Genomic DNA, 20561 nt, shown 5'->3' on the forward strand with positions numbered 1-20561 from the left:
GTTGATCCTTTGGACCAATTTCCAAACACCTGAAGGTTCCACGTTCATCTGTACAAACAATAGTATGCAAGTATAAACAGGAAGAAGACGCGTTCAGGAAGAAGACGCGTTCTGTCTCCTAGAGATGAACGTAGTTTGGTGTGAAAAGTGCAAATCAATCCCAGAACAGCAGCAAAGGACCTTGTGAAGATGCTGGAAGAAACGGGTACAAAAGTATCTATATCCACAGTAAAACAAGTCCTATATCAACATAACCTGAAAGGCGGCTCAGCAAGCAAGAAGCCACTGCTCCAAAACCACCATAAAAAAAGACAGACTACAGTTTGCAACTTCACATGGGGACAAAGAGCGTACTTTTTGGAGAAATGTCCTCTGGTCTGATGAAACAAAAATCAAACCATTTGGCCGTAATGACCATCGTTATGTTAGGAGGACAAAGGGGGAGGCTTGCAAGCCGAAGAACACCATCCCAATCGTGAAGCACTGGGGTGGCAGGATCGTGTTGTGGGGGTGCTTTGCTGCAGGAGGGACTGCTGCACTTCACAAAATAGATGAGGATGGAAAATTATGTGGATATATTGAGGCAACATCTCAAGACATCAGTCAGGAAGTTAAAGCTTGGTCGCAAATGGGTCTTCCAAATGGACAATGACCCCAAGCATACTTCCAAGTTGTGGAAAAATGGCTTAAGGGCAACAAAGTCAAGGTATTGTAGTGGCCATCACAAAGCCCTGACCTCAATCCTATAGAACATTTGTGGGCAGAAATGAAGCGTGTGCGAGCAAGGAGGCCTACAAACCTACTCAGTTACACCAGCTCTGTCAGGAGGAATGGGCGAAAACTCATCCAACTTATTGTGGGAAGCTTGTGGAAGGCTACCTGAAACGTTTGACCCAAGTTAAACAATTTAAAGGCTATGCTACCAAATACTAATTGAGTACATGTAAACTTCTGACCCACTGGGAATGTGATGAAAGAAATAAAAGCTGAAATAAATCACTACTATTATTCTGACATTTCACATTCTTAAAATAAAGGGGTGATCTAAATCAGAGAATATTTACTAGGATTAAATGTCAGGAATTATGTATTTGGCTAAGGTGTATGTAAACTTCCGATTTCAACTATATATCATTTTTGTTTTATTTATTGTTGGACATGAGACTGTAAAAACGCCAGGAAATCAGTTCCAAGTGATTTAAATTTTGGAAATCTGTTCAAGTATTCCCACGCATAACAGAAAGACACGTGATCTTATACAAATTTAAGCAAGGTTTGACATTATGATTTAGTCAAATATATCCGTTTGAGCATCTTGCTTTCAATTTGCAGTATACAAATTATTTGTAATTACGTTCCTCCCCACCGACCATATACTCAAGAAAACAATTATAATAATCAGCCCTCGACTGAATCTAATTGATGATCCCTGCTCTGTCTTAATCAACCTTTATTACACTGCTTACAGTGTATTTGATTATAGTGATCAAATTGTCCAGCATGGACGTGACCACTTAGAGGGGGCACTAGAATTCAATGAGGACAACATTCTCTTTTACAAATGCAGGCTATGACACTTACCCACAGTGGCCCGTATGAGGGGTGAGGAGTCTCCGATGTTCTGCAGACACTCGCTCTTGATGAAGTCAGACACTCCATTGGGGAAGTTCTGGTAGTGGGCCTTCACATTGTTCTTCAGGATCAGACCACTCAGAGACCGGGTCGGCTCATCTGGAGAGAAGGGGGGAGTGGGGGCAATCGATTTAGGGGTCAATTCCATTTTCTATTAAGTCAATATACGATTAGTCTGAGCTGAAATGCATAAATTGAATTAGGACTAAACATTCAATTAAGATTTTTCCCAATTAACACTATTCTAATTTTTCTCCAAAATGTTGTTTTAATAGAATTAACACAACTTGTCCTAACTTACAAGATGCATTTGATTGGCGTCTAAATAAACTAAACTAAAATATAAAACGCAACACGTAAAAGTATTGATCCCATGTTTCATGAGCGGAATTAAAAACATCCAAGAAATATTCCATATGCACAGAAAGCTTATTTCTCTAAATTGTGTTTACATCCCTGTAAGTGAGCATTTCTCCTTTGCCAAGATAATCCATCCACCTGACAGGTGTAGCATATCAAGAAGCCGATTAAACAGCATGATCATTACAGAGGTGCACCTTGTGCTGGTGACAATAAAATGTACAGTTTTGTCACAACAAAATGCCACAGATGTCTCAAGTTGAGGGACAGTGCAATTGGAATGCTGACTGCAGAATTGTCCACCAGAGCGGTTGCCAAAGAATTGAATGTTCATTTCTCCACCATAAGCGGCCTCCAAAGTCGTTTGAGAAAATTTGGCAGTACGTCCAAATGGCCTCACAACCGCAGACCACATGTAACCATGCCAGCCCAGGACCTACACATCTGGCTTCTTCACCTGCGGGATCATGAGACCAGCCACCCAGGCAGCTGATGAAACTGTGGGTTTGCACAACAAAATAATTTCTGCAGTGTCCGAAACCGTCTCGGGGAAGCTTGTCTGTGTGCTCGTCGTCCTCACCAGGGTCTTGACCTGACCGGAGCATGGCATTGTAACAGACTTCCGTAGGCAAATGCTCACTGTCGATGGCCACTGGCATGCTGGAGAAGTGTGCTCCTCATAGATTAATCCCGTTTTCAACTGTTTCAGGCAGATGGCAGTATGGCGTCATGGCCGAGCGGTTTGCTGATATCAATGTTGTAAACAGCGCCCCATTGTGGCGGTGGGGTTATGGTATGGGCAGACATAAGCTACGGTTAATGAACACAATTGCATTTTATTGATGGCAATTTGAAGGCACAGATACCGTGACGAGATCCTGAGGCCCACAGTTGTGCCATTCATCCGCCACCATCACCTCATATTTTAGCATGATGCATGGCCTCATGTTACAAGGATCTATACATAATTCCTGGAAGCTGAAAATGTCCCAGTTCTTCCATGGCCTGCATACTCAGACATATCACCCACTGAGATGTGTTGCGCTTCATAAGGAAAATTGTGGCCACACCAGATACGGACTGGTTTTCTAATCCACGCCCCTACCTTTCAGGTATCTGTGACCAACAGATGCATATCTATATTCTCAAATCATGTGAAATCCAGAGATTTAGGGTCTAATGGATATATTTCCTTATATGAACTGTAACTTAGTCAAATCTTTGAAATTATTGCACATTACATTTTATATTTGTTCATTGTAAAAGGGAGTTTGAATACACTATTAAGTACATTACAGACAAAGGCTAAACAATTAGTGAGCATGGGGTTGCTGTATAGCCATGTCTCATACTACTCAGTACATAGGGCACTCAACCAGCTAAACCAAAATAAGGGAAGCTTGTAGCCAGATTCCTGTTGATGCTGAAGAAAACCAAAAAGCGTGACCTCAGCAAAAGGCTGAGAAGGCATTAGAAAAGCTGGATAGCAACAGCAAATCAGCCAATGGTAAATCACTGCTTTCACTGGCTTCTCTGATTCAAAAGTTCATTTTCTTTGACTCATTCCCCTAACACTGTGATGCTCAGCTTGGTGTAGCATAACTACAGTAGGCCTACAATCAAAGTCATAGCCTCGGTCATGATTTCTGTTTTATCAAAGGTCTTTTCAGCAAGGAACAAGTTTCCCTTAATACTACTGAATGGGCATTACCCATTGGTATTTCACTGTCTGATAATTCTCCTTCATGGCTGTTCGATCCAATGTCTACCTCGGTTCTGATTAAAAGTACACTCAAATTTGATTACCGCTGCATCTCTCTCAACCCAGAGCAGTATAATAAATGCCATCCTCAAAAGGCAATGGCTCATCAGCCTAAACCATTGGGTCATCTATTCTACTGTACACAAAACAGGTTGTCAGCAGGTCAGTAGTTGAGTTGTGCCCGGCCGGGGATTAGTTTTCAAATTTGAGTGACCCATATTCTCGTGGTGTGGTGTCACATCAGTGACAAGACATTTGATTTATTAAGATCCCCATTAGCCAATGGCAACTGCTAGTCTTACAAGGGTCTGACACAACATTAGACAAAATACTTTACAATTTACATATATTTAAAATCATTAACATGTGTGAGTGCCTATCAGTTACACATATACGGAATAAAAATATAAAAATGCAACATGTAAAGTGTTGGTCCCATTGTCCATGAGCTGAAATAAAATATCACAGAAATGTTCCAGTCGCATAAAAATCATATTTCTCTCAAATTGTGTGCAGAAATGTGTTTACATCCCTGTTAGTGAGCATTTCTCCTTTGCCAAGATAATCCATCCACCTAACAGGTGGGGCATGTCAAGAAACTGATTAAACTGCATGATCATAACACAGGTCCACCTTGTGCTGGGGACAATAAAAGGCAGTTGTCGCACAACACAATGCCACAGATGTCTCAAGTAGAGGGATCGTGCAATTGGCATGCTGACTGCAGGAACGTCCAACAGAACTGTTGCCAGAGAATTTCATGTTAATTTCACAACCATGTAATTTGAGAGAATTTGGCAGTAAATCCAACCAGCCTCAACCAGACCATGTGTAACCACGCCAGCCCAGGACCTCCACATCCGGCTTATTTACCTGCGGGGATTGTCAGCGGAAAGGGTGGGGGCTGAGGAGTATTTTTGTCTAAAATAAAGCCCTTTTGTGGGGAAAAACTCACTCTGATTGGCTGGACCTGGCTCCTAAATGGGTGGGCCTATGCTCTCCCAGGCACACCCATGTCTGTGCCCCTGCCTTGTCATGTGAAATCCATAGATTAGGGCATAATTTATTTATTTCAATTGACTAATTTCCTGTAACCAATTTAAAACATCTTTGAAATTGCTGCATGTTATGTTTATATTTTTGTTCAGTATACATGTCAGTACATACACACAAGTAAGTCACATGGGGAGAGGCGTTGTGCATTGAGGTGTTGCTTAATTTGTTTTTTTGCGGTTCACTTTTTGCTGTTCATTTGCACTATATAAGATGGAAGGGAGTTCCATGTACTCATGACTGTATAATACTGTACTGGACCTGGGGAAAATACCCCTGGTGCCATGTCTGGTGGGGTAAGTGTGTGTGTGTAAGTTGACAATGCAAACAATTTGGAATTTCCAACATAATGTTTCTTACAAAAACAAGTGACGCGCCTCCCTAGTGGCGCAGCGGTCTAAGTCCCTGCACCGCAGTGGGGAGGGTTTGGCCATCCGGGATGTCCTTGTCCCATCGCTCTCTAGCAACTCCTTGAGGTGGGCTGGACGCATGCACGCTGACTCATGTCACCAGTTGTACAGTGTTTCCGCCGACACATTGGTGCGGCTGGCTTCCGGGTTAAGCGAGCAGTGTGTCAAGAGGCAATGCGGCTTGGAAGGGTCGTGTTTCGGAGGACGCATGGCTCTCGACCTTCGCACCTCCTGAGTCAGTACGGAGGTACAGCGATGGGACAAGACTGTAACTACCAAATTGATATCACGAAATTGGGGTAAAAAGTATGACAAAAAAAGTGACGCAATCAGTTTTCGCTAAGAGTGACTGGTATGCATAGTATTAATATTAGCCCTCTGATTACAATTAAGAGCAAGACGTGCTGCTCCGTTCTGGGCCAGCTGCAGCGTAAATAAGTTTTTCTTTGCAATACTTGACCATATGACTGGACAATAATCAAGATAAAACTAGAGCCTGCAGGACTTGCTTTTTGGAGTATGTTGTCAAAAAAGCAGAGCATCTATTACAGACAGACCTCTACCCGTCTTTACAACCATTGAATCTTTATGTTTTCACCATGACAGTTCACAATATAGTCTCCTCAACATGTTCCAACAGCCACACCATTCATTACCAGATTCAGCTGAGGTAAAGAACATAGGGAATGATTTGTACCAAATACAATGCTCCTAGTTTTGGTCATCTCTGTATATCCATCGCAAAACCCACTGGTTGATACTTATTTATAAAACCCTCTTAGAACTCACTCCCCCTATCTGAGATATCTACTGCAGCCCTCCTCCTCCACATACAACACCCGTTCTGCCAGTCACATTCTGTTAAAGGTCCCCAAAGCACACATCCCTGTGTCGCTGCTCTTTCAGTTCGTGGCAGCTAGCTTTTTTTTTTTCACCATAATTTGCAAATAAATTCATTAAAAATCCTACAATGTGATTTTCTGGATTTTTTCCCTCATTTTGTCTGTCATTAGTTGAAGTGTACCTATGATGAAAATTACAGGCGTCTCTCATCTTTTTAAGTGGGAGAACATGCACAATTGGTGGCTGACTAAATACTTTTTTGCCCCACTGTATATTGTTGAATCATCCGTATACATGGGCACACGTGCTTTGTTTAATGACAGTGGCAGGTCATAAAGACATCACACACCAGCCGTGGGGTTCTCTTCCAGGGTTCGCCACTCCTAGAACAGACTGACATGCAGCCCCCGTCACTAGACTAGGTGGTCAGAACGTCAGCCTGTCTGTAACCTCGTCCCCACGTTAATTTGCTAGCAGAGAGAGCTGGTTGGTGGACGAGATAAGCCTGTGTGACTGCCAGCGACCATTCTGTAGCCTACAGTTGTCTTTTGTGCCAATAAGCAGTAAAATAGAACAAATAGGAGATAGAGAATGAGAGTGGAAGGGTAAATATCTTACCTTCTGATTTCAACTTTGTGAGCACAAATATCAAGTAGTTGTTGAAGTCTGGGTAATGGTTGAGCTGTTCCAGTCTCTTTGGAAAATATGGTTAAGGAAAGGACAGAGCCTACATTGGGCACACAACCATAGAAGTAGACATGTAGTGTGTGCTGTAGACACAAAAACAGGCTGTTTGTAAAGGTTGATATTAAATAGCAATTAGTGTTAAATGGTTGAGGGCATCAATGGACACCATGAATAACAAAATCAGAAATCAGTCACAGTTATCATAGGATGCGCAACAGGCTGATGCTGTGCAGTCTGAGCATGTATGGTCAATAAGAAGCACTTGGCAATTCAACAAACACCACCAATCAGTAAGAACTCTAATCTGCATTGCATACATGCACAATATTGCATCACATACACTAAGTAGGTAACCTATAAAGGCGTTATAACACAACATAACGTCTTGCCCGTTATTGAATGCACACACCAACGTTCATGATTCGAATGCACCTTGATACTGTAACACCTGTATTGTATGATGACAATGTAACGAGGCTCGTATACATGATCACTGCCACGAGCGAGTGGCTGGCTGAAAAGTCACGTTCCTAAACTCACAGGTTCAACAAGATTGTCAAGACAGAAGATTAAACCAAAATGAGAACGTTGTTTTCAGCTCTCTTTCCCCTTTCTGACATTGTACGACGGGAGAGAATCGAAAGCATACTGGGGGGCGACAGGGGGATGACTCGTTCTAAACACAGGCTTGCAGTTTCTTTGTTGCATTTAAGCCCAACGGGTCAGCAATCGCTAGTAACTACCCTGTGCCCGCTAACGTTACATTATTTCAACAACACTAAACGTTACACGGAGATCAAAGGATTTGAGACTATACGAAAACTAAACTATCATTGGGAAAACATGTGTTTAAGACTACTTGATTAATTAATGACTGATAGCTACTGCATGCCACCCCATTTATAATATTCCCATCATAGTGTGTGGCTGATTCAATAGAAAAGTACATTTGTAACATTGTAGATAGCTAACTACATGCAGTATACTATCCGCTAGTCCGGTACAGAACAGAAGCCTAGCGCGTTCCCTAACCGCGTGTAATGTTTGCCAAGCCAAGCTAACCACACAAACGACCACAGAAACAGGTCGAATACACCACCCAGTGAGGTCCAAACTTTCATGTTTAGCCGAGAGCGAAGGATACTTGCTGGACGGATCTTTGAGTGGACGTATCGGGAGACTGGGACTCTTTCAAAAGCTGTAGAATTTGCTGAAGTCCTTGGTCGTCTGGTTTCCACTCGCACTCCATCTTGGTTTGCTGCAATGAGATGAAAGGGAGAATGCAAAACTGTCAACACACGCTGTAAATGAACGTTGTCTTTTTCACGGTTGAAGAGAAGCCATTAGCTAAGCGGTGTGACTTTTACATATTATAGTTTCACCTTCCCGATATATTGTGGGATTTCTTTCTCAAATTCTACTGTCTGTAATTTATTGACATGGGGCTGTCAGCGCAGGAACATTCCGTTTTCGCAACAAGCTAACGTTACTCATGTGGATTCATGGCGCATTTATGATCCAACTGTGCTGTGAAGTCTGCGAGGTCCTATTGCTCCTCCCATTTTTTCACTCCTGCCAAGAATGGTTCAAATGGGGCCAAAGCCGCCTGAAGTATGGGTACTGAGGGTGCTGCAGCTCCTGCTGAAAAATCAGATTACATACATTTTTGTATGTGTTTTTTAAATAAGAATACAACAACAGGGGGCGCTGGTGAACAGGAACTCGTGAAGACGTGTTTTCTCTGTGCTGTCCAGGGCAAACAAATTACTATTAATACTTGACCAACACCTTCCGATCCGTGTTAATTTTGTAACATTCAATTAGGAATCAAACCCAATTTACTAATTTGGCAATTTTTCCTGACATTTTTACCCTTTTCATCTTAAAATGTCAAAACAACGTCCACAAGTCACGAAAGAGCAGGCCTCTACTAAAGGCCGGTGTTACCGGACACTGACACGGATTCTGATCTCCCCGACCTAGCTAAGGCAATGGCGGTTATCATTAAGTCTGAACAGACGGTGCTAGCTAAGGTGGAGTCACTATCCACTGACCTATCTGCACAAATAGCCACTCTCGCCACTGAGGTCGGCACAAAGACGACTCCGTTAAAGAAGACTTGGCAGAACAAGGCACACGTCTGAATAGCCTGGAAGGCGGCGCAAATACTTACTTGTCAGTAAGAGTGTCCACTTACAAAGTGGTGACACTGGAAGAGAAAGTCACCCGGCTATCATCAGATGTCGTCAAACTTACTTCCAAGGTCGAGACCATCGAGAACAGGTAGTGCCGGGGGAACGGTCACATTTTCGGCGTGAGAGAGGGACTTGAGACCGTAGGCGGATTGCGGCCTGTCGGCTTGCGGCCTGTCATAGCTAAACTGCTACAGGAAATTCTAGGGCTCCATTACGCCCCACCCTTGACCAATGGGGAGCCGCCCAGACCCATCATAGTCCAATTTGACTACCTTCAGGAGAAGGAGGCTGTCGTCCGTAAAGCATCACGAGTGGCTCCCATCACCCACGACGGCCAGAATATTCACATTTACCCTGAAAACACAGAGCAGGCATGAAGATGATGTCTGCCTTCGATGAGGTAAGGGGGCTCCTATATTGCTTTCTGGACATCAAGTTCGGCATTCTCTACCCAGCAGTAGATGATGACGATAAAAGTGGAGTTGGGGTGTCGAAGAAGATTGGTGTCAAGTGCAAACACAGTGAGTCGTGCACCGAGTTCTGGAGATGAAATGGAAGTGAATGAGGGTGAGTTAATTAAATGAGGTGGAAGGTGTGGTGAAGAACTCAGAGCCCAAGCATGGCATCGGTGGATATGATAAAGAAGAATCTGGTCCAGTAGGAGTGACATTTTGGGAGAAAGTGGATTGTTGCATTTTGGTGGATCCATTTGTGGTTTCAGGGTAGTTGGGAAAGGAGTTGGGTACAGTTGAATCAGTGAAATTAACCTGTAGTGGACTTGTGATATTTGTTTGTGTTTTGTTCTGATCAGAGGGAGCATGCGCTCCGTGTCATGCAACTTTGGTCAAGATCTGTTTCTTGCTTTGCTCTGAGAAACAGGGCACCATTGAAGAGTGATTTCTGGGGTAGCGTTAAGTGTGAAGGTGGAGCAATTGAAGTTGAATATTCCTGGTGTTTGTGATGCCCGCGGTTTAGTGCGACGAAGACCCGGTGGTGAGTATGGTGAAACAGAGGAGTCACTGTCAGTCCTTCTGAGTTTTGGGACAAGGCAATGTTCGGATTCATCAGTTATCCTTTTAGAGCTTTTGTGGCTAATCTGTTTCTGGTGCAACATTTATGGTAACGTCACAGCAGTCTGTAGGAGGGAGATTACAAGATGTGGGAAGTGTGCAGGAAGGTGTGGGATAGAGGATTGTGTCATTTTTGGTGGATAAAGTTGTGTAGGGGTGCACATGTTGCAGGGGATAGGAAGTGTCTGGTGGGAGAGAGGCAGGTTAAGGTGACTAGAGTCAGAGTAGTGGAGATGGTATCATTTGGTGAGGCAGTCAAGAAAGTGGAGGAGGATGGGTCAAGGGTGGAGGATTCTGAGAGGATCCCTGTGAATAGTAGATCTGTGCCAGCACAGAGAGATAGGCCAATGAGTGATAAACTCAGCAAAAAAGAAACATCCTCTCACTGTCAACTGCGTTTTTTTTTCAGCAAACTTAACATGTGTAAATATTTGTATGAACATAACAAGATTCAACAACTGAGACATAAAATGAACAAGTTCCATAGACACGTGAATGACAGAAATGGAATAACGTGTCCTTGAACAAAGGGGGGCTCAAAATCAAAAGTAACAGTCAGTATCTGGTGTGGCAACCAGCTGCATTAAGTACTGCAGTGCATCTCCTTCTCATGGATTGCACCAGATTTGCCAGTTCTTGCTGTGAGATGTTACCCCACTCTTCCACCAAGGCACCTGCAAGTTCCCGGACATTCCTGAGGGGGTTGGCCCTAGCCCTCACCCTCCGATCCAACAGGTCCCAGACGTGCTCAATGGGATTGAGATCCGGGCTCTTCACTGGCCATGGCAGAACACTGACATTCCTGTCTTGCAGGAAATCTCGCGCAGAACGAGCAGTATGGCTGGTGGCATTGTCATGCTAGAGGGTCATGTCAGGATGAGCCTGCAGGAAGGGTGCCTCATGAGGAAGGAGGATGTCTTCCCTGTAACGCACAGCATTGAGATTGCCTGCAATGACAAGCTCAGTCCGATGATGCTGTGACACACCGCCCCAGACCATGACGGACCCTCCACCTCCAAATCGATCCCGCTCCAGAGTACAGGCCTCGGTGTAACACTCATTCCTTCTACGATAAACGTGAATCCGACCATCACCCCTGGTGAGACAAAACTGCGACTTGTCATTGAAGAGCACTTTTTGCCAGTCCTGTCTGGTCCAGCTACAGTTGGTTGTTGCCGGTGATGTCTGGTGAGTACCTGCCTTACAACAGGCCTACAAGCCCTCAGTCCAGCCTTTCTCAGCCTATTGCGGACAGTCTGAGCACTGATGGAGAGATTGTACTTTCCTGGTGTAACTCGGGCAGTTGTTGTTGCCAACCTGTACCTGTCCCGCAGGTATGATGTTCGGATGTACTGATCCTGTGAAGGTGTTGTAGCACGTGGTCTGCCACTGCGAGGAGGATCAGCTGTCCATCTTGTCTCCCTGTAGGGCTGTCTTAGGCGTCTCATAGTACGAACATTGCAATTTATTGCCCTGGCCACATCTGCAGTCCTCATGCCTCCTTGCAGCATGCCTAAGGCACATTCACACAGATGAGCGGGGAACCTAGGCATCTTTCTTTTGGTGTTTTTCAGAGTCAGTAGAAATGCTTCTTTAGTGTCCTAAATTTTCATAACTGTGACCTTAATTGCCTACCGTCTGTAAGCTGTTAGTGTCTTAACGACCGTTCCACAGGTGCATGTTCATTAATTCATTAAGACAGGGTCCCTTAAAAAGGGACGTTTCTTTTTTTGCTGTGTTTATATACTGTACTTCAGTAAGGTTGGCTCCTTAGCATTCACAGCAATGGTTATTAACTGTACCGCAGAAAAGGAACGTAAATCACAGAAAATAAATGTTGTGGTGGCAGCTGCAGAGAAGTACTTAGGGGTACAAGATTTGACTTCAGAAGAGTTACAGCGTGTGTTGAGTGGTAGTGTCCCGTCCTCTCAGGCCGTTGGCCTGGGGAAGGATCAAATAGGGTTAAAGTAGTGGAACAAGGTGACGGGTTTTAATGAGTATAGGGTTACTTGGTAGGGTAATTCAAATATACATTGCATTTGGAAAGTATTCAGACCCCTTGACTTTTTCCACATTTTGTTACGTTACAGACTTATTCTAAAATGGATTACAATGTATTTTTTCCTCATCAATCTACACACAATAAAAAACTTAAATATTACATTTACATAAGTATTCAGACCCTTCACTCTGTACTTTGTTGAAGCACCTTTGGCAGCGATTACAGCCTCGAGTCTTCTTGGGCATGATGCTACAAGTTCGAAACACCGGTATTTGGGGAGCTTCTCCCATTCTTCTCTGCAGATCCTCTCAAGCTCTGTCACGTAGGTTGGGGAGTGTCGTTGCACAGCTATTTTAAGGTCTCTCCAGAGATGTTTGATCGGGTTCAAATCCGGGCTCTGGCTTGGCCACTCAAGGACATTCAGAGACTTGTCCCGAAGCTACTCCTGTGTTGTCTTGGCTGTGTGCTGTTTTTTCTCTAGTATCCTTAATGTGATGACATGCTATTTTATCAAATCGATTACCTAACGTTTAATTATTTGATTAAGTTAATCAGGCAATAACTAACTCATTAGGAATCCGGGGCACCACGGAAGCATTAGTTTATATAGAGTGACTTTCTCCCGAATCCACTCTTAAAGATCTGAAGATCTTTCATATCAATAGCCGTCAATTATTCATTATAATTTATCTTCTATCAGTCTCATCTGAACGTCGTAAAATTCTTGGTTATCTGCATGAACCCTAGCACGAACCCTAACTTAAATGATGAATCAGCAATATAAGAATTGGCTTAACTATTTATTTACTAACTCAAATTACAGAAATACATGAAAACACACAGCAGATATTATACATTGGGTTGCTAACAATGATACAAAGAAAAAGTCCCTAGCAGGCAAAGCCGATATGATGGACTGGTAGACAAAAGATAGGGGTTGTGGACCGATAAAGAGTAGTAACTGGAAGGTTGCGAGTTCAAACCCCTGAGCTGACAAGGTACAAGTCTGTCGTTCTGCCCCTGAACGGGCAGTTAACCCACTGTTCCTAGGCCGTCATTGAAAATAAGAATTTGTTCTTTAACTGACTTGCCTGGTATAAATAAAAAAACATGAATGACTGATCATTCGAAAAGAAAATGCAATTCATATTTATGTTGCTGTCTTCTCTGTTGGAATCCGGTTCGCCTGCTGGAGAGTTCATCAGTCTCTCTGGTTGCATTTCCCCGAAGATCAAAGTCTTTTGTGGTTGTTAGAATGAATACTTCAGAGTACCATTCGGGAAATGTTCTCATAGATTTGATATTTTGGTGTTTGTCTGTATTCTCATCCTAAATGTACGTAATTCTAGCTACAGACTAGTAATTCGTGTCATCTAGAATTTTACACTTATTCTGTAGTGAATTGATAGTCTCAGAGATTAACCATTTCCAGTCGTGTAGCCAATGCTCCACATGGTATAGTCTTGTCCTTTGGTAGAGTCGTAGTTTAATCCACTTCACACACCAGCGTCCCCCGGCATGTTTTGGTCTTAGAAATTCAACCATTTGCAACCTTAGCTTACATCGGGGTTTGCGTGGTCTGGTGTGAATTTCATCAGGAGTGGGTTTTATACGTTTCAGTAGAAAAGGGCGGTCCATGATGCCTAATGTGATGTCTGGGCTCACGAGGCGTGGCCACTGACTAGTCAATCTTTGTATGAATATCCATATCCAATATCCATATCACATTACATGTAAACCTGACAGCTGGTAAATGTACACTTCAAGGGAAACCGTTATGTGTGTTTCCTGTCCTTCATGAGATCACCAAATGAAACACACTTATCATAACTGCCCCTTAAGCATCCACAGACCATTCCTACATTCTCAAAAGTAGATCTACACCCAGAAAGGGCCACATCATGACAGTGCTTAGTGTCATTGTCCCATTGGAAGATGAACCTTCGACCCCCAGTCTGAGGTCCTGAGCGCTCTGGAGCAGGTTTTCATCAAGGATCTCTCTGTACTTTGCTTCGTTCATCTTTGCCTTGATCCTGACTAGTCTCCCAGTCCCTGCCGCTGAAAAACATCCCCAGAGCATGATGCTGCCACTACCATGCTTCACCGTAGGGATGGTGCCAGGTTTCCTCCAGACGTGATGCTTGGCATTCAGGCCAAAGAGTTCAATCTTGGTTTCATCAGACCAGAGAAATGGTCTGAGAGTCCATTAGGTGCCTTTTGGCAAATTCCAAGCGGGCTGTAATGTGCCTTTTACCGAGGTGTGGCTTCCGTCTGGTCACTCTACCACGAAGGCCTGATTGGTGGAGTTCTACAGAGATGGTTGTCCTTCTGGAATGTTCTCTCATCTCCACAGAGGAACTCTGGAGCTCTGTCAGAGTGACCATCGGGTTCTTGGTCACCTGACCAAGGTCCTTCTCACCCGATTGTTCAGTTTGGCGGCCAGCTCTAGGAAGAGTCTTGGTGGTTCCAAACTTCTTCCATTTAAGAATGATGGAGGCCACTGTTCTTGGGGACCTTCAATACTGCAGAATTTATTTTGTACCCTTCCTCGACACAATGCTGTCTTGGAGCTCTATGGACAATTCCTTCGACCTCATGGCTTTGTTTTTAGTCTGACATGCACTTTTAACTGTGGGAACTTATATAGACTGTTGTGTGCATTTTCGAATCATGTCCAATCAATTAAATTTACCACCGGTGGACTCCAATGAAGTTGTAGAAACATCGCAAAGATGATCAATGGAAACAGGATTCATCTGAGCTCAATTTCGAGTCTCATAGCAAAATGTTTTTTTAAAAGTAATACATTTGCAATAATTTATAAAAACCTGTTTTTGCTTTGTAATTATGGGGTATTGTGTGTAGATTGATGAGGAAAACATTTAATTTAATATATTTTATAATAAGTCTGTAACGTAACAAAATGTTTAAAAAGTCAATGGGTCTGAATACTTTCCAAATGCATATATATATATATATATATATATATATATATATATATATATATATATATATGCTCTCATCCGCTACTGGTTGGACAGGTGTAGTGTTTGTTACGCAAGATAGAGGAGAGTCGTGTCTCGTCAGAGATCGCATTTATTTGGGGAGATTAATATGACCTTTTCATTGAAGACAGGAGAAACATATTGTTTCAGCTGATAATAAAACATGTCTTGTTCAGTTACTTTTGCCTCAACTTATTTCCAACTTTCTAGCAAGTCACGCTCATAGCAGCTAGCTAGATATTTTAGCCAAAAACTAGGCTATACTGTAGCTACTCTCACCTAATAATCATCATCACAATAACTAAAACGGGAGGTAACAGTCATAACGTTTAATTGGTTTATTAGCCAATGTGTATTATTTAACATACTATTAATTGAGGATAGCTACTGTGATTGGTAAATGGGTTGCAAAAATATGACCAATAGGAGTCCCTATTGAAATATGTAAACGCCTTCATTTTTCAATCTGTATAACCCATGATGGCAATGGACCAAAACTACTCCCGGAGATGTGCTTCAAAAGTAGGATTAATAAAGGCCTATCTGAATTGAATCACTTGTTCTAGTGCTAAATACTGTCGGTGATTCTAACATAAAGTTGAGAGCACCAGTTTTACCAATGAAAAGCGATTTAACCATATTTAAATTCACTTTGATTCAACACTGCTCTCTGCTGGTCCGAGTAGAGTACTAAGAAAACGTTAATGTGATTCTATCGCGAGATTTCATTTCCAAGTAGGGCTCGTTGAAGAGAGCTGTAAAATAAGTGTGCTGTGCAGTTTGCCAGATCTCACAGTAATGTTACTCAATCAACCAGCTAAGCAAACGTTTAGGGCGGTCGAATGTATAGTACCGTGGCTAGGTAGCTAGATGTTGCAGAGCTCGCTGATGCAAAGCTACATTTTAATGGCAGGGCGAAGTTTTGTTTCAGGCCAGGGGCCGCTTTAAGCAGTCTGTGACATTTGGACTAGTTTGACAAGCCACGGCACTGGCACTGTGCTGATACTGACTGGACTGAAATAATTTGTTTTGACTTCATCTCTTTCCACAACGGCATAGCGAAGGCTCCTAATTGTATAACTTTAAAGAATATAAACATGAGCTTTCTTTTGTGAGTATTCGTCTGCCTCTTATTATTTTGATGTACTTGTTCAATGTGCCTGCCTTTTCAAGTTAATGTTACAATTTCCACCGTTTTTGGATATGTTAGCTAGCTAGCTAAGCTAACACACAGTTAACTAGTTTAGGTTAACTAGCTAGCTGGCTAACAACATGTACAGCCAGACTAGCTAGCTGAGTGTCTGCAGTGAGTGTAACTGGCTAAGCTGTTGGTTGGTTTTGGTAATTTAACTAGCGCTAGGTCTATAACGTCAGCTGAGCGCTGCCTTGTATAAATTGCTAATTTACAATGTCTAGATTAACTAACGTTAGTCTAGCTAGCCAAGGTTAGCTATTATAAATATTATCTATTGCTAGTTAACTAGGTAGCTACTTACTCAAATGTACTATTTCCCTCTGTTGTGTATTTAAAGCATTAGCAATTTTGTGCCATTAATTTAACTAGCAAGATGCAAGTACATAGGCCTTAGTTATTAGCTGGCCATGTCTATCTAGCTTGCTAAAAAGAGGAGTCGTTTTACAGTTGGAGTGTCTCTTTTCCGTTTACATAACTTTGTCAAACACTGGAATGAAAGCTAGCTAAATTGTTAGCTCATTTGCTAGTTAGCTGACTGTATCAAAGAGAGCACTTTGGCTGTTACTATTTATTAAGAGGGTGTGAGGTCAGCTTTTGTTATTGTTGAAATCAGATTATATACTCTTTCCTGTTCCATAACAATTTATTTCAATCAAATAAATGAGTAGTCTACTGTATCACTCCCTACTTCACTTCTCTTGTTTCCCTTTATGAGAGACACACGATCCAACTCATCTAATTTCTCACACAGTGGCAATCGGTCTTCCAAGACCTTCAAGCCCAAGAAGAACATCCCAGAGGGATCTCACCAGTATGAGCTGTTGAAACATGCAGAGGCTACACTGGGCAGTGGGAATTTACGCATGGCTGTCATGCTGCCTGATGGGGAAGACTTGAACGAGTGGGTGGCTGTCAACAGTAAGGAACAAGTCTGCTTCTCTATTCAATAAACACCACTAACATAGTAGGCCTAAAAAAACAACTTTGACTGTTAAACAGAGCTCATCGTCCACTCCTGTTGGTGCTTTGTTTGTCTCTGGTCTTCCACCAAGACCAACGACTCGTCCGGCAGATATCTCACATCCTCTGGCACACACAAACACATTCTCTCTTACACACACAAACAGATAACCTCTGTCACTCAGTGGACCGACTAGTTAGGTTTCTGCTGTGAGATTAACAAATAGAGAACCAGGCTACGCTAACATCATTAAGACAGAGTTCAATCTATGACAAAATAATTTCTGAGTAGTTGTTCCTCATGTTTCAATATAGAATGGGAGGATGGTTTGACGGGTGGAACTTTCAGAACATTGCTCATTTACTGACTTCAGTGTGTATTCGATGAGACTGTATTTGATTTCATGTGTGTTTGAGAGGAATACATGGGAGTCTAGCTATTTGGGGACCCTGAGCAAGATTTAATTTGCAGTAGACTGCGTATAGGGAGAGATGACTCTGGAGGGGTGGAGGAATGTGAGAATGCCTTTGTGCCCCTTATGTCTGCCTACACACTAATTAGATCTGAGATCACACACTAGCACTTTGATTTTCTTCAATATGAATGTTGTCTGTAGGATATAAAAGTCTCTGAAGCTCAGCTAACATGTCCCCCATGATGCCACATGTCCTTGTTATTTCTTTATTTCCACAGCTGTAGATTTCTTCAACCAGATCAACATGCTCTATGGTACCATAACAGACTTCTGCACTGAAGAGAGCTGTCCTGTCATGTCTGCTGGCCCCAAGTAAGTGTTGGTGTGGTTGTGTAGGTACGTGCATGTGCTTGCTTGCCTTTTTGTCATGTCATAATGATAATTGCCATCCATGAAACTTCTCTTCTGTAGATATGAGTATCATTGGGCAGATGGAACCAACATCAAAAAGCCGATCAAATGCTCAGCTCCCAAGTACATTGATTACCTAATGACCTGGGTGCAGGACCAGCTCGATGATGAGACACTCTTCCCATCTAAGATAGGTATGAGTTCATATCTGTCATGTTTTTCCATAACCATGTCTTTCACATTGCATTTGTAGTAAAGTGACACCATAATTTATCAGAATACCTCGTCTCTGTTTAATCTGTACACTTTGTACCCTTGTCTTTGCCCTCAAGGTGTCCCGTTCAAGCGGAACTTCATGTCGGTGGCTAAGACCATCCTGAAGCGCCTGTTCAGGGTCTACGCCCACATCTACCACCAGCACTTTGACTCTGTGATGCAGCTGCAGGAGGAGGCCCACCTAAACACCTCCTTCAAACACTTCATCTTCTTCGTTCAGGTACTGGACTGGAGCCCACTATCAATGTAGCCTGGTTCCCAAGTCTATTTCAGTACTGAAACCGACCTCTATGAACGTCACAGGAATAAATAGGCCTATAATTTCTTGGTAATTGAAGTGGTGGAAAAAGTACCCAATTGTCATATTTGAGTAAAAGTAAAGATTCCTTAATAGAAAATGACTCAAGCGGAAGTCACCCAGTAAAATACTACTGGAGTAAAAGTATAAAAGTATTTGGTTTTAAATATACTTAAGTATCAAAAGTAAATGTAATTGCTGTAATTCAAGTAAGTATCAAAAGGACAAGTGTAAATAATTTCAAATTCCTTTATATTAAGCAAAGCAGACGCCTACATTTTCAAGTTAATTTACTATTTTTATGGATAGCCACGGGCACGCTCCAACTCTCAGACATAATTTACAGACGAGGCATGTGTTTAGTGAGTCTACCTGTTCAGAGGTATTAGGGATGACCAGGGATCTTCTCTTGATACGTGTGTGAATTAGACCATATTCCTGTCCTGCTAAGCATTCAAAATGTAACGTACTTTCGGGTGTCAGGGAAAATGCAAGGAGTAAAAAGTACATTATTTTCTTTAGGAATATTAGTGAAGTAAATGTTATCAAAAATATGAATAGTAAAGTACAGATACCCCAAGAAAATGACTTAAGTAGAACTATTTTAAAGTACTCCTTAAGTACTTTAAACGACCGGGTAATTGTATAGTGCTGGCAAGGCTACGCTAAAAGATAAAGATGTAAATACCTGGTTCCCAGTCTAGCATATCTGCTTTAGCTAGCTCGTTTGATGTTGACTCAAACAAAGTTGCAACCAGGCTATCCTCAGAGTATGCGACCTAGAACTGGAGGCCATGACCCTTTGAGTAGGACTGAGATATTATCTTTATAACGATGAATTGGGTTTATATAGTGCTTTTCCAGATGCTCAAAGTGCTTCGCAATGGTAAGGGGTAACTCACCTTATCCACCACCAATCTGTAGCAATTGCCTGCTTTAACCCGAGTATTCTATTTTTGTCTTTTTCAGGAGTTTAACTTGATTGAAAGGAAAGAGCTGGTCCCACTACAGGATTTGATTGAGAAGCTGACCACCAAGGACAGATAAACCCAGGCTGACTGATCATTTTAACTCTGTGATAGTCTACTATTCTTTTTGCACAGATACCCCTTCTGCCCTGCCCTGGCCTATATGTATACAGCATACGCTAACTTTGCGAACATGTTCTCTAGAAAGCCAGGTAAGTAAGGAATAGTCTTGCACTGTTATAGGCACTAAGGTAATACTATGGGGGAGTTCTATACTACTGTCTGAGCCGGTATGTGCTCTATAGTTGGATGTACTATGTGGTTTTAATTTGGACGGATCCCTAAAACTGAAATAACTATGTATTGACATCCTCTGTGTGTTGTATATTTACAGTACCAGCCAAAAGTTTGGACACACCTACTCATTCAAGGGTTTTTCTTTATTTTTACTATTTTCTACATTGTATAATAATAGTGCAGACATCAACTATGAAATAACACATGGAATCATGTAGTAACCAAAAAAGTGTTAAACAAATCAAAATATATTTAACATTTTAGATTCTTCAAAAATAGCCACCCTTTGCCTTGATGACAGCTTTGCACACTCTTGGCATTCTCTCAACCAACTTCATGAGGTAGTCACCTGGAATGCATTTCAATTCACAGATATGCCTTGTTAAAAGTTAATTGGTGGAATTTATTTCCTTATTGCGTTTGAGCCAATCAGTTGTGTTGTGACAAGCTAGGGGTGGTATACAGAATATAGCCCTATTTGGTAAAAGACCATGTCGATATTATGGCAAGAACAGCTCAAATAAGCAAAGGGAAACAACAGTCCATCATTACTTTAAGACACGAAGGTCAGTCAATCCGGAAAATTGAGAATGTTGAAAGTTTCTTCAACTGCAGTTGCAAAAACCATCAAGTGCTATGATGAAACAGGCTCTCATGAGGATCGCCACAGGAAAGGAAGACCCAGAGTAATCTCTGCTGCAGAGGATAAGTTCATTAGTTA

General features: G+C 42.2%; 2 protein-coding genes across 4 annotated transcripts in view; one reads left to right on the plus strand and one right to left on the minus strand.

Annotated features, from left to right (window-relative positions):
• The window catches only part of tnpo1 (transportin 1), a 61644-nt gene extending 53374 nt beyond the window's left edge, over nucleotides 1-8270 (minus strand). For all 3 annotated transcript variants that reach the window (XR_004206133.1, XM_020465435.2, XM_031808998.1), the window contains exons 1-4: nucleotides 8130-8270; nucleotides 7892-8005; nucleotides 6679-6754; nucleotides 1582-1731 (exon numbers count right to left, since the gene is read on the minus strand). Coding sequence is in view for 2 of the 3 variants with exons in the window: in XM_020465435.2 (XP_020321024.2) it covers nucleotides 1582-1731; nucleotides 6679-6754; nucleotides 7892-7996 (331 nt within the window). In the remaining variant the exon portion in view is untranslated. The remainder of the gene's footprint in view (nucleotides 1-1581; nucleotides 1732-6678; nucleotides 6755-7891; nucleotides 8006-8129) is intronic.
• A 7551-nt stretch (nucleotides 8271-15821) lies between these two features.
• Nucleotides 15822-20063, plus strand: LOC109874042 (MOB kinase activator 1B-like). The gene is made up of 6 exons (XM_020465785.2): nucleotides 15822-16130; nucleotides 16966-17132; nucleotides 17869-17962; nucleotides 18062-18195; nucleotides 18334-18497; nucleotides 19545-20063. The coding sequence occupies exons 1-6, from the start codon at nucleotides 16117-16119 to the stop codon at nucleotides 19620-19622; spliced, it is 651 nt and encodes a 216-aa protein (XP_020321374.1). The 5' UTR covers nucleotides 15822-16116; the 3' UTR covers nucleotides 19623-20063.
• The last annotated feature ends 498 nt before the right edge of the window (nucleotides 20064-20561 follow it).

This window comes from Oncorhynchus kisutch, linkage group LG29 (genome assembly GCF_002021735.2).
Source record: "Oncorhynchus kisutch isolate 150728-3 linkage group LG29, Okis_V2, whole genome shotgun sequence".
Classification (NCBI taxonomy): Eukaryota; Metazoa; Chordata; class Actinopteri; order Salmoniformes; family Salmonidae; genus Oncorhynchus; species Oncorhynchus kisutch.